Here is a 12,601-nt window from a genome sequence, read left to right as displayed (position 1 = left end):
GTCTACTCATCCATCATATTAATCTCACCCATCTCCAACCCCTAGCTCTTCATTACTTCATTCTCAAAATGGTTAGAAAAAAAGTGAAACTAGCTTACATAGAAAATGACTCTTGTAGGAGAGTGACATACCGAAAAAGAGTGAAAAACTTGGTAAAAAAGACTAGGGAACTAAGTGTCTTATGTGGAGTCGATGCTTGTGCTATCATCTACGGGCAAGATGAGCAAGCACCGGTAGTGTGGCCTTCTTCTGAGGAAGAAGCAAAAAGGATTATCTCCGACTATAATAGTAAGTCGGAGCTTGATCCATCTCAAAGGGGGTTTAACCAATACACCTTCTTGAATGATAGTGTGATCAAGGCGAAGGAAAGGTTGTTGAAGCTCCAAAGAAAGAACCGTGAAAAACAAATCGCAAATATGGTGAGTGACATCTTGAGTGGAAAATCATCTCTTGACCAAGTTAACCCTAATGACTTAGGGGACTTGCTATGGGTGATTGAGGATAAGATAAGAACTATCCAATATCGAATTAGAGTTACTAAGGAGGAGGGTGATAATAATAATAATAATCCTCCTATTTCCGAATCTATAAACTAATAACGATTATCCAAGCAGAGTTTGTGCTAGTAATAATCATACTCCATCGTGGCAAAAGTAGGATGGTCACCTTAGAAAAACTGTGAAATGATGCTTCGTTAAGATTAGTGCAAGTGTATAAGTTCACAAACTCATATTAGTTGCTAATATTTTGTTTTTTCTTCTTCATTATTGTTGTCCCATGGATATTACCTAAGCATAAGTTTCAATGAGATTATTAATCACTACTTTTATAATCTTACGCAAATTAAATTTGGTTATGCCAATGAATTTTATCTTTTCTCCTATAATTATTTCATGTTTAAAATATGTGACATACAATTTTCTTTTCATCTATTACAATAAACAAGGCTTAAGGAGCTAAATACAAATTTGTAGATTTCAATTTTACAAATACGTGTGGAGTATGTAGGGAAGAAATTAAGGTGTTTATTTAGCATACAATTTGAAGTTGAGACAAATTTATTTTTAATCCACTTAAAAAATCTGATTTATAAAAGTCGAGCCCAATCCGATATGAATTCCTTCAAAATCCTATATGATCTTATTCAGATCGGATTTGGATAGATCATAACAAATTTGAAATACAATTAAATATAGGAAAAAAATCAAATATTCCCAACTTTGTCCAATTTACTTTCATTAATCCAAACTATTGACTTGGATATTCTGCAATAATCCTGACATTGACTTGGGTATTCTAACTGGTTAATATAATAGGTTACTATAACACGTGTGAGTGGTCTAAAAAAATAAAAATTAAAACAAAAAAAAATTTAAAAATTAACATGCCTGCATACTCAGCCTCGGCAGCCACCCCCTTACCTTGCCTCAGCCCCAACAGCCATCCCCTCCCCCTGCTCTATCGCCGAACTACCCTCCTTCCACAGCCACCTGATCGGATCAGAACCCCCCCCCCCCCCCGCGCCCCCTCCCCATTTGCTTATATGAATAATCATTATTTGTCAATATGAGTAACCTTAATTATTCATGTGAGTAACCTTATTTATTTCATAAAAGTACATAAGCCCAATCTATTGTACGAGTAACATCAATTAATTACAAAAATAAGTAATCTCATTTGTTCATTCGAGTAACCCCTCTTTTATTTTGACTTTTACTAGAGTAACTTCAATTGTTTATAAGAATAACCCCATTTTCACATAGAGGTAACCCCATTTGATCATCATCGTAACGCCCATTACTTAATCAATTGTTTATATGCGAGATGACCACATCATGTGACTAACCACATATAGGAATCTGTGAAAAAAGACAGAATAAAAATAAGAGAAATGATTGTTTAATTAAATTTTATATAGCTTTTTGTACATAATTTTAAACAAAAAGCCAATATAGTCCAAAATTGATATATAATTGGTATTGGACCATATTGGAAATTTAAATTTGTCAAAACAAAGACATGATCGATCGGTACGGTTCTCTTTAGTTTGGTTCATATTTTAGGCCCATATCAGTTTGGTCCGGGGTATTCATTGAAGGGAAAGGGAATCAACTGCCCTTATTCCCTTTAATATTGTTTTTTTCTCCAATTCAATCATTCCCTTTACCCCTTTGATTACCCAATTTTCTTCTACCCTGATTCTTTACCCCCTCCCCTAAGGGAATCACCCATTCCCTAAAGTCTTATTCACCCAACTACCATAACCAACCTTGACCACCACAACTGACCTTGACCACCACCTAACCTACAAAACCACTGCACCGGGCAACCCCACAGCCATCAGCACCATCACCCCGCCGTACAGGCGATGCCCTACTGATGCCGCCACCAACACACCCACCATACCAATGGCTACAACCCCTAAACTATCCCCACGATCCCCCCACCTAACTTTCTAGCCACTCTCCACTTCCACTACCCTCTAAGGACTCTAACCTCTCGAAAACCTCCCCCAACCACCATGAATCTTCACCACCACCGGAAAATACACTAAAACCACTACAAGAAAATTTTCTTTTCGTAGCAATTGTACATTCGCTACAATATCCACATATGTTTGTGAAATAGTAGAGGAATCTGTATCATTTCATTCCACTCTATTTACCTCGTGCGAACCAAACGACCCCTTAGTCTTCTTTGTTTGTTTTCTTATAAGAAAATATATCGAAGTATAAGAATGCAAAAAATCTAGAATGGAAGGGAGAAAATAGATGAGAGAAGAGGTAAGGGATGTAAGGACTGTAAAATGAAGTCTTATTCCCCAAAAAATTAGTCGGAGGCATGAACCAATAAACTATTTCTCTTGTGGTCTATCTTCTCTGTTTTGTTTGTTTTACATATGCTTAAAAGACGATATTTAAAATGTGGCATACCTAAGGAAAATATTTTCTACTTCTAGGAGAACTATTTCCCACCTTTATTTGGAAAAATTATATTCCATCCCATTAACAACCAAACCATGAAAAAATATGAGTATATCTGTAGGAATGTATTTTCCGTCAAAACAAACGAAGCCTAAATGACTAGATTAAACACATAGGTTGTGTTCTATTTACTTTATCACCTTAGTCACGCATCATATTAATTAAAATAAAGGAAAATCTATTTGATAGCCTTCAACTTTTAAAAATTTTATTGGTGGCAGAGCTAATTTTTTTCTCCTATAAAGTGACCTCTTAGTTTGGATTAATTCACATAGTGACCCTATAGGTTACTTTTGTGGATAATTCATTAATAAATCTAAATACTAACCCACTACTTAATTAACGGGACAACCCCCATGTTATCTCCTTGATAAACAAGGGATGTTAATCTAGTGGCATAATAGTAAATAAGTTGAAGATAAAAAGAGAAAAGTTAAGAAATAAATTGTAAAAACATGTTCGTTCTTTTTCCTCAATGAAACCCATTTCTTCTTGTTCTTCAATGAAACCCATCAACCATCACTCCTACCACGACACCACCACTACCATCTTCCTCCGTCATCCTGTCAAAGAAGGTACGATCGATCGATCTTCCTTTTCTTGTCCAAACTCATCTACCACTCCCACCACCACCATTTCTCTCATCATAAGCTACTTTAATGGAAAACATATTTGGGCGGCTTCACCGCCGAATTCTAAGAAAATCCTAAGAAAAAATATATAAATAAAGAGAATTGGTAACCTTATGTTTGTCGTTTAGTAGTGAGTTCTCTCTCCTTTATTGATTTCACCATTATTGATGCTTGTGCTTCCATGGAGAAATTACAATAGAGGTAGTAGTACCATTGTTACATAGTCAACATAGATTTTGCAAATATACCCCTTGATAAACAAATAAGGATTAACACCATACCATCACCAAGCCCCTCACCCTACCTAAGTGTCACGATCCGAGAGTTTTGACACCGGATCGTGCGGCGCGCACTTGTCTTCTAGCGACAAGGACGCAAGCCTAGGGCGGAGAAGGTTCGTGGGCACACAGCAAACACGGACCAAAGGTATCTCAAGGAAGGACTTGTCAACAACGGGTGCGGAGTCCGGGCTTGTGACGGTCGATATTTCGAAGCGGGCACAAGCAGGACCGACGATAAAGAAGGCGTCTTTTGAGGTTCTCTTGGTTTGGAGGGGATGCTTTAAAACAAGGCAAGCACAATATCTATAAAGGCTTAAATCAACACACAAGTCTTAAAGCAAGGCAACCAAAATAGGAGCTTTCATTCATTCAACCATTCGCCCCATAAAGAGCTTTATATTGATTATATGGAGAAATACTAGTGAACACTGAAACTACAGTAACACAATAATTTTCCCTAGAGCCTAGAAAGCAAAAAGAAAGACTTAGAAGACACTACATAAGGAAAATACAAGGAAAAAGGAAGGGGGATACATAGAGAAAGAGGCGGATTCTAACATCCTCTCCCACTTAAGCCGTCGACGACCTCGTCGACTTACAAAACAAAACATACAATTAAAGAAAGAGAAATAACAGCTTCACTCTTCCGTTGCTGGTGTGGCTCTTGTCCTGATTCTGATGTTGGTGCAGTTGCTGTCTTCTGGATCTGGATGATAGGGTTTGAGACGGCTGACGTGGAAGGTGGCTCGACCTTATAACAATTCTTCTCAATCCGTTTAATGATGCGGATGGGGCCTTCATATTTTCTGATCAGTCTGCGATCTCTTCCTCTAAGGAACTTGAGCTGTTCTGGGAGGACTTTCACCATCACCATGTCCCCTACACCAAACTCCAGCGGTTTTCTATTCTGGTCAGCCCACTTCTTCATTCTCTTCGATGCTCGCTCTAAGTATGCGCGAGCAATTTCCATGTTTTGCTGCCACTCTCGCTTAAACTCCTGTGCTTCGCGGATCCTCTCATCTTCAGATGTGGCTATGGTGTGAGGCAGGATAGGTTGTTGGCCCATCACCAATTCAAACGGGCTTCTGTTGGATGCAGTACTCTTTTGAGCGTTGAAGCAAAGTTGAGCAACATCAAGGAGCTTCACCCAATCCTTCTGATTGGCGCTAACGAAATGTCTCAAGTATTCCTCTAAGAGACCGTTGAATCTCTCTGTTTGGCCATCAGATTGAGGGTGGTGGCTTGAAGACATGTTTAAGTCCGACCCTATCAGCTGGAACAATTCTGTCCAAAATATGCTCGTGAATCTTGTATCTCGGTCGCTGACTATGCTTTGGGGAAACCCCCAATACTTCACGACGTGTTTGAAGAACAATGCCGCCGTCTCCTCCGCACCACAAGCCTTCTGCATGGGAACAAAGGTGGCATATTTTAAGAATCTGTCGATCACCACCATTACTGCGGAGTACTGGTCCACTTTGGGGAGACCACTGATGAAGTCCATAGATATGCTTTCCCATGGACGCGCGCGTCGGCACAGGAAGATGATCTAAGAGACCTCCAGGTTTCCGACGATCTACTTTGTCCTGTTGACAAACCAAGTAGGTCCGGGTGTAACTAATGACATCTTCTTTCATTCCCGGCCAATAGTACCCCAAAGAGAGTAAGCTTAAAGTCCTCTGCCAACCTGGATGTCCGGCCCATAAGGTATCATGACATTCTTTTAAGAGCATCTTTCGCAGGCCTCCCGCCTTTGGTATGAACAGCTTGTTAACCTTTGTGTAAATGAGCCCATATGCTAACTAGAAGCGTCTTGTCTTTCCTTCTTTTATCAGCCCTTTAATAGTGTTCGTCATGGGGTCTTCTGAGAGGTGTTATTTGACTTGCTCTTTGACTGAGGTGGTAACGTTGCTGGCGAACATGGGGGATAGTTTCTGTAGGGGGGCCAAATCGGCGCGACGGCTCAAAGCATCAGTGACCCTATTACTAGCTCCTGTCTTGTACATGAACTCCACATCAAAATCTGCTAGTACCTCCTGCCAACGAGCTTGCTTCCCCGTTAACTTTGGTTGGGTGAGGAAGTAACTGGTTGTAGTGTTATCGGTGCGAACAATGAACTTTGCCCCCAACAAGTAGTGTCTCCACCCCTTTAAGCAGTGAACAATGGCTAACAACTCTTTTACTTAGGCAGCGTACGTTTTTTTTGGCACCACTCAACTTCCGGCTCTCATAAGCAACTGGGTGGCCTTCTTGGAGTAAGACCCCGCCCAATGCATAGTCGGACGCATCCGTCTCAACTTCAAACGGCTTGTTGATGTTAGGGAGGGCTAAAACCGGTTCTTTCATCACCGCTTCTTTGAGCTTGAGGAAAGCCCCTTGTTGTTTCTCCAAACAATTCCACTTGTTGTCTTTCTTCAACAAGTCCGTGAGGGGACTTGCTATCTCTGAATATCTTTGAATGAAGCGGCGATAGTAATTAGCCAACCCCAAGAACGACCTGAGCTCTGAGACGTTCTTCGGAGCTTGCCAATCACTAATGGCTTGGATTTTCTTAGGATCCACCCTTATGCGGCCTCATCCTATAAAATGTCCAAGGAAGCTTACTTCTTCCTTCGCAAAAGCACATTTTTCCCGCTTCACGAACAAGTGATGTTGTTTTAATTTCTTAAACACCTTCCTCAGGTGCTCTAAGTGATCTCCCAGGGTGTTGCTGAAGATTACAATGTCGTCTAAGTAAACGACCACAAAGTTATCAAGGTAGTCGTGGAAGACTTGATTCATCAAGGTACAGAAGGTTGCAGGCGCGTTTGTCAGCCCAAACGACATGACCAACCACTCAAACGCGCCGTATCTGGTGACGCAAGTCGTCTTTGGTTCATTTCCCTGAGCAATTCGAACTTGATGGTAGCCGGACCTTAGATTAAGCTTCGTGAAGTACACAGCGTCTCCTAGCTGATCGAACAAGTCTGCCACCAACGATATCGGATAGTGATTTCTCACTGTCAGCTTGTTTAGGGCTCTATAGTCGATACACAATCTCAAACTCCCATCTTGTTTCTTCTGGAAAAGGACTGGTGCTCCATAGGGAGCTCTGGAGGGTCGAATAAACCCAGCTTCCAACAACCCGTTCAGCTGTTTGCGCAACTGTGCAAGTTCTGGAGGGGCCATCCGATAAAGGCTTCGCGCGGGTGGTCTAGCACCTGGCACCAGTTCAATGCTGTGATCTATGGCCCTTCGAGGAGGAAGAGATTTTGGGAGCTCCTAAGGAAGGATGTCTGCATATTCCCCAAGTAACTCTCCTATCACTTCCGGGATATCACCTTCGACCTCCTCATCCTTCATCGAGAGAGTGGCAAGGAACGTGGGCTCATTTCTCCTCATCCCCTTCTTGAGTTGCATCACCGAAAGCAGGGGCCATTTTGACTCTTTTCCTTTTTCAGGTTGAGCGTGTGTCCGTAGGAGGCACGGTTGGTGGCTTGTCACAAGTAAGGACCCTAGGTGGGGCATCGGGACAACCTTGCTGGTGTGTAGGAAATCCATCCCAAGGACCAGTTCAAAATCGTCCATGGTTGCCACCGTGAAGTCCAGACTCCCACTCCATTCCCCAATCCTAGTGTTCACATTCTTTGCCACGCCGCAAGTAGCTTGTGCTTCTGAGTTCATAGCTTTCATGCGACCACCACTATGCACGGCTTTCAACCCTAATTTGTTTGCCTCACGCTTCGTGATAAAATTATGAGTAGCTCCTGTATCGACCATCGCCTGAGCCTTCTTCCCATTTATCCAGACATCTACATACATCAGGCTAGTAGCCCGACCCTTATCTCCCGAAGTCTCTTTTCCCATAGCGTACATGCAATACACTGCCCCCAACTTAGAGAGTTCTTCTTCGCCTACCACTTCCACCTCTTTGTCATCCCCTTTGTAAGGGTCTGAGGACACTGAGTAGAGTTTCTTCTGGAGGTTGCCTATCTCCGACTTGTGTTGACACTCGAACCATTTGTGCCATGATAGTATACAAGTGAGGGGTTTGTTCCATGATGATGATGATGATGAGCCTGAGGACCCACCTCTGTTTGTAGACGCGGTGAAAGCGTTCTTCCGCGATTCTTCTCCCTTATTCCTGAACCTATTCCCCACACTGTTCGAGATAGCCTGAGAATTATTACTGGTGCTCCTTGGGGTGTTTGATGCTGACCCACTATTTCCCTTCTTCTGGATGGGCGCCTTATCTGACGAGTAATCCATCAACCTTTCAACTGCAGCTATAGCACCCGATAACGTATCAATTTTCTGGCGCCATATCTCCCTTTGAGCCTAATCTTTCAGACCACGCACAAAGTTGAATAGGCAATCTTTCTCTGACATGTCATGAATCTCCAACATGCACGCCGAATATTCCTTCACATACTCTCGAATGGAGGTCTTATGTTGCAGCGTTGCAATTGGTGCGAGCAACAAACTCAGTATTCTCGGGGTAAAATTGAGCCATCAGTTCTTTAAATCCTCCCAAGTGTCTACCGACGTTCTCTTAGCTTGGATGTCGGCATACTTGGTGCGCCACCAAAGTTTAGCGTCGTCCACTAAATACATCGTGGCAGTATCCACCTTCATTTCATCCTCCAACTGGCATATACGGAAATATTGCTCCATGTCAAAGATGAAGTTATCAACCTCCTTTGAATCTCTTGTGCCATTAAAGGACCGAGGTTTAGGAGGTTTTACTTTAGCACCTCCACTACCCCCGAGCCCTCTTTGGGCACGCATCAAGGTGGCACATTTATCCCGTGCATCATCAGCTAAGCCTTGCACAAAATTAAGCTGCTCCGTCAACCCATCAACCGTCGACGTGAGCCTCTCCACTTGCTCGGCTTGTTTCATCACAATATCTTCGAGCTTGGGCATGCTTTCTTCAGCATCGCCCACTGTTCTGACTTGCCCTCAAGCTAAGCAAGTCTTTCTTCTAAAGTGTATTCTGGCATCTCGTCATTCACCATATCTCGAGCAACCTAGCTCTGATACCAACTATCACGGTCCGAGAGTTTTGACACCGGATCGTGCGGCGCGCACTTGTCTTCTAGCGACAAGGACGCAAGCCTAGGGCGAAGAGGGTTCATGGGCACACAGCAACACGGACCAAAGGTATCTCAAGGAAGCACTCGTCAACAACGGGTGCGAAGTCGGGGCTTGTGACGGCCGATATTTCGAAGCGGGCACAAGCGGGACCGACGATAAAGAAGGCGTCTTTTGAGGTTCTCTTGGTTTGGAGGGGATGCTTTAAAACAAGGCAAGCACAATATTTATAAAGGCTTAAATCAACACACAAGTCTTAAAGCAAGGCAACCGAAATAGGAGCTTTCATTCATTCAACCATTCTCCCCATAAATAGCTTTATATTGATTACATGGAGAAATACTAGTGAACACTAAAACTACAGTAACACAATAATTTTTCCTAGAGCCTAGAAAGCAAAAAGAAAGACTTAGAAGACACTACATAAGGAAAATACAAGGGAAAAGGAAGGGGGATACATAGAGAAAGAGGAGGATTCTAACACTAAGCGACCAAATCCACCACACTACCATCCCAAAAACCTACATCAACACCTCAAAAACCCTCACCAGGCCACCATAACCTACCTACCCGAAACCCTAACCTCCTCAAAAACCCCGACCCTAAAACCCCGACCACCTCCCCAAAAACCCTTACTCGATCTTCCCTAAATCCTGCTACCCACCTCGAAAACCTAAACCACCACCCTCAATATTCCCACCCACCCAAAAGAAGCCTAACCCAAAAAATTGAGGATATTGCAATCTAACCCAAAATTTCTACCGATGTTAAATTAGGAGGAGGAGTTGGCGGATCTAATGTCGAACATAATTTAAGGGATGGAGGAATGGTGTGGGTCTGGATTACTAGGCTGGGTGGGCATATTCAGGGTGGTGGTATAGAATTTTGAGGTGGTAAGGGGTTTTGGGGGGTGGTGGTCTTGATTTCGGGGTGGGTAGGTGATTACAGGGAGGTGGTCGGGTGGGACATTTCGAGGAGGTTCAGGGGTTTGAGGGTAGTAGGTAGGGGTTTTCGGGAGGTTTGGGATTTTTTTGTATTGGGTGGTGGCCAGGTTTTTTGGGGTGGGTAGGGGTTCTCGAGGTGGTGGTTTTGGTTTCTGAGGTGGTAGTGGTGGCTTAGGTGGTAGGGCTTGGTGATAGTGTTGTGTTAATTACTTAATTTAGGAGTAGGTTAGTAATTTACCTAAAGGATAAGTTAGTATTTACTGTAGGATTTTAATGACAGGTTAACCACAAAAGTAGCCTATGAGCGAGGTCACTGTATATGTGTATTAATTTAAAAAAGGAGAACACTACTTTATAGAAGAAAAAATTTGCCCTGCCACCCTATAGAATTTGTAAAAGTTTAAGCATACAAAAATTCAGTTAAGCAAATGTAATATTAGCTTAGTAACAATAATTTAAATTTAGCAAAAATAAATTCATTTCAATAAAATAATTTTTAATCAATTAGGCCCTATTCCCTTCACCTTATTTTTGCTAAATGGAAAGTATTTTTGCTGAACTAAGATTATTTTTACTGGACTAATTTAATTTTACCGGACTAATTTAATTTTACTAACTAGAACTAATTTTTATTGATTCTCTATTATATTTGTTCTTTGAAATTACTAATTAGAAGTTATATATTTTTACTACACTGAAATTAGTTACTTAACTGGAATTATATTTAAGCCGAACAATATAATTTTTAAGGTGAAAGAGAATAGGGCATAACTTTAAGGAGCAAAATAACAAAGAATTGATATAAATCAAAGTCTGTAAAAATAATTTAAGCTCAGCAAAAATAGGAGAAAATACAAGTTTATCTCCTTGATAAACAAAACATGTTTATCAAATGGCAAAACTGTAAATAAATCAACAACTTTTTATTAAAAATGGACCCCACAATAGCTGATTTATTTACAAATATGCCATGATGACTAGAAAAAGAACCCCACAATAATTGATTTATTTACAAATATGCCATGATTACTAGCTAAAATTGTTTATTATTTACAGTTGTAGGGAATTTTTCCTCGCCCTAATGTGGGTCATGTTTTTAGGCATGCCGACAATCATAGGAAAGAAGCTAGAGAAAGATGAGAGTCGCCAACAACTTTTAGGAATCTGTAAACCGTTCATGATTGTGAAGGTTACACCCCATCCACAATCACAAAGATTGCTAACTCCATAGTGGTCTGGAACCATGATTAGATGTTCGAGGATGATGGTACAAACTTAACCTTCAAAGAGGTCAAACCCGCTCTAAAATAGGCCTCTACTTAATTATTATGATATTCATGCGTGCTTTTCGATCAACATACATACATCAAATTAATCCTAAACCGGTTTAATCTACGTTGTCTGATTATTAATGCACAAATAAATCTAATACTTGTGATCACTTGAATTAAAATCATTTTAAACCTAAATCAAATTATTAATTATCTTAATAGCCGTGATTTTAATTACAAATTTTCTTTAAACCTACAAAAAGGGGTGTGATTAAACAATAGCAATAAATCATTGATAATCAAGCAACATATAATCATCATAATAATCATCATCATAAAAATATTGTTAGTAGTAAGATCCTAGGCATGATAAAAATAGATTAATAACAAATTTAGCATGTTACTGTTTCGGGTATGGATCTAGGGGTTTTGACTGGAGCAGGCTGGGTCCAGCCAGATAACCTACACAAGGTAACAAACGTAACTTCCCTCGTGGGTGACTTGGTTCCTCTTTTCCGTGTGTAATAACTTAAGTTAGGATGTGTTTAGAGAGAGAAAGTGTACTTAGATAGAGAGAGTGTGTAATAACTTGTGTGTCTAACCTCTTTTCCGTTGTACTTGGTTCCTTATTTATAGGTGTGTGATCTCCTTTAGGGGGAGTTATACTTGGCCAGCTTGTGAGCTGACTCTATCGGGCTGGTGCGCCCTTCTGAGTGTTCTTCTAGCGATGAGCGTGCACCCCATGAGCGAGGCTGGGAGCATGGTGATAGTTCAGCATGAGATATCTTATAAAACTAGCCCCTCAAGTGGTGGTATGAGGTCACTCATGCCAGCTCTTGTTTGAACAGCGTGTTCCCTCTAGATGAGCCCGGCTGGGAGGGAATAACTTAACAGGAGTTATCCCATACAACTAGCCCCTCAAGAGGTGGTATGAGTGTAGACATCTAAAAATGTCTCCCCAAAACCAAATCCGATGATGAACAACCTTTAACCGCCATTATTGGTTGGGTCGAGTATTTAATCTCGGAAGTGCTTAAAATCCACATTTAGTCAAACATATTAAGTCCACAAATCAGTCCAAGCATTTATTCAAACTTAGTCCCTCACATTTTAGCCCAAACCCTTTTTAATTCATTTCGTTTTATTTATTAATTAAGCCCGACTAATAAATATTAAAGCCTAAATAAGTCCGGAACTCTGAAACGGTGCCTAATTATCACGTGCTTAAATGTTAAGTAAAAGGTTGAATTTGGACGCAATTACTCTAGAAAACATAGTAACCGTGTCACGGCAGTAATGCCGCGCCAAGGCAATCTCTACTGTGTCACGGCAATTTCTGCTGTGACGCGACAATTTTCTAGGGTCTCTCTACGACGCATTTCATTTCTAGGGTTTCGTGCATCACCCTGTTCATTT

General features: G+C 41.2%; 1 protein-coding gene across 1 annotated transcript; it reads left to right on the top strand.

The window, feature by feature from the left end:
- Positions 1–68: 68 nt before the first annotated feature.
- Positions 69–596, top strand: LOC110718024 (agamous-like MADS-box protein AGL80). The gene has a single exon (XM_021896826.1). It carries the CDS (start codon positions 69–71, stop codon positions 594–596), a length of 528 nt encoding a protein of 175 aa, XP_021752518.1.
- Positions 597–12,601: the final 12,005 nt, after the last annotated feature.

This window comes from Chenopodium quinoa, unplaced genomic scaffold, assembly GCF_001683475.1.
Source record: "Chenopodium quinoa cultivar QQ74 unplaced genomic scaffold, ASM168347v1, whole genome shotgun sequence".
NCBI classification, from domain to species: domain Eukaryota; kingdom Viridiplantae; phylum Streptophyta; class Magnoliopsida; order Caryophyllales; family Amaranthaceae; genus Chenopodium; species Chenopodium quinoa.
This window is presented reverse-complemented; position numbering and strand designations above follow the sequence as displayed.

Excerpts from the sequence above, each read along its gene's own strand:
- LOC110718024 (XM_021896826.1), top strand. The coding sequence starts at position 69 with ATGGTTAGAAAAAAAGTGAAACTAGCTTACATAGAAAATGACTCTTGT.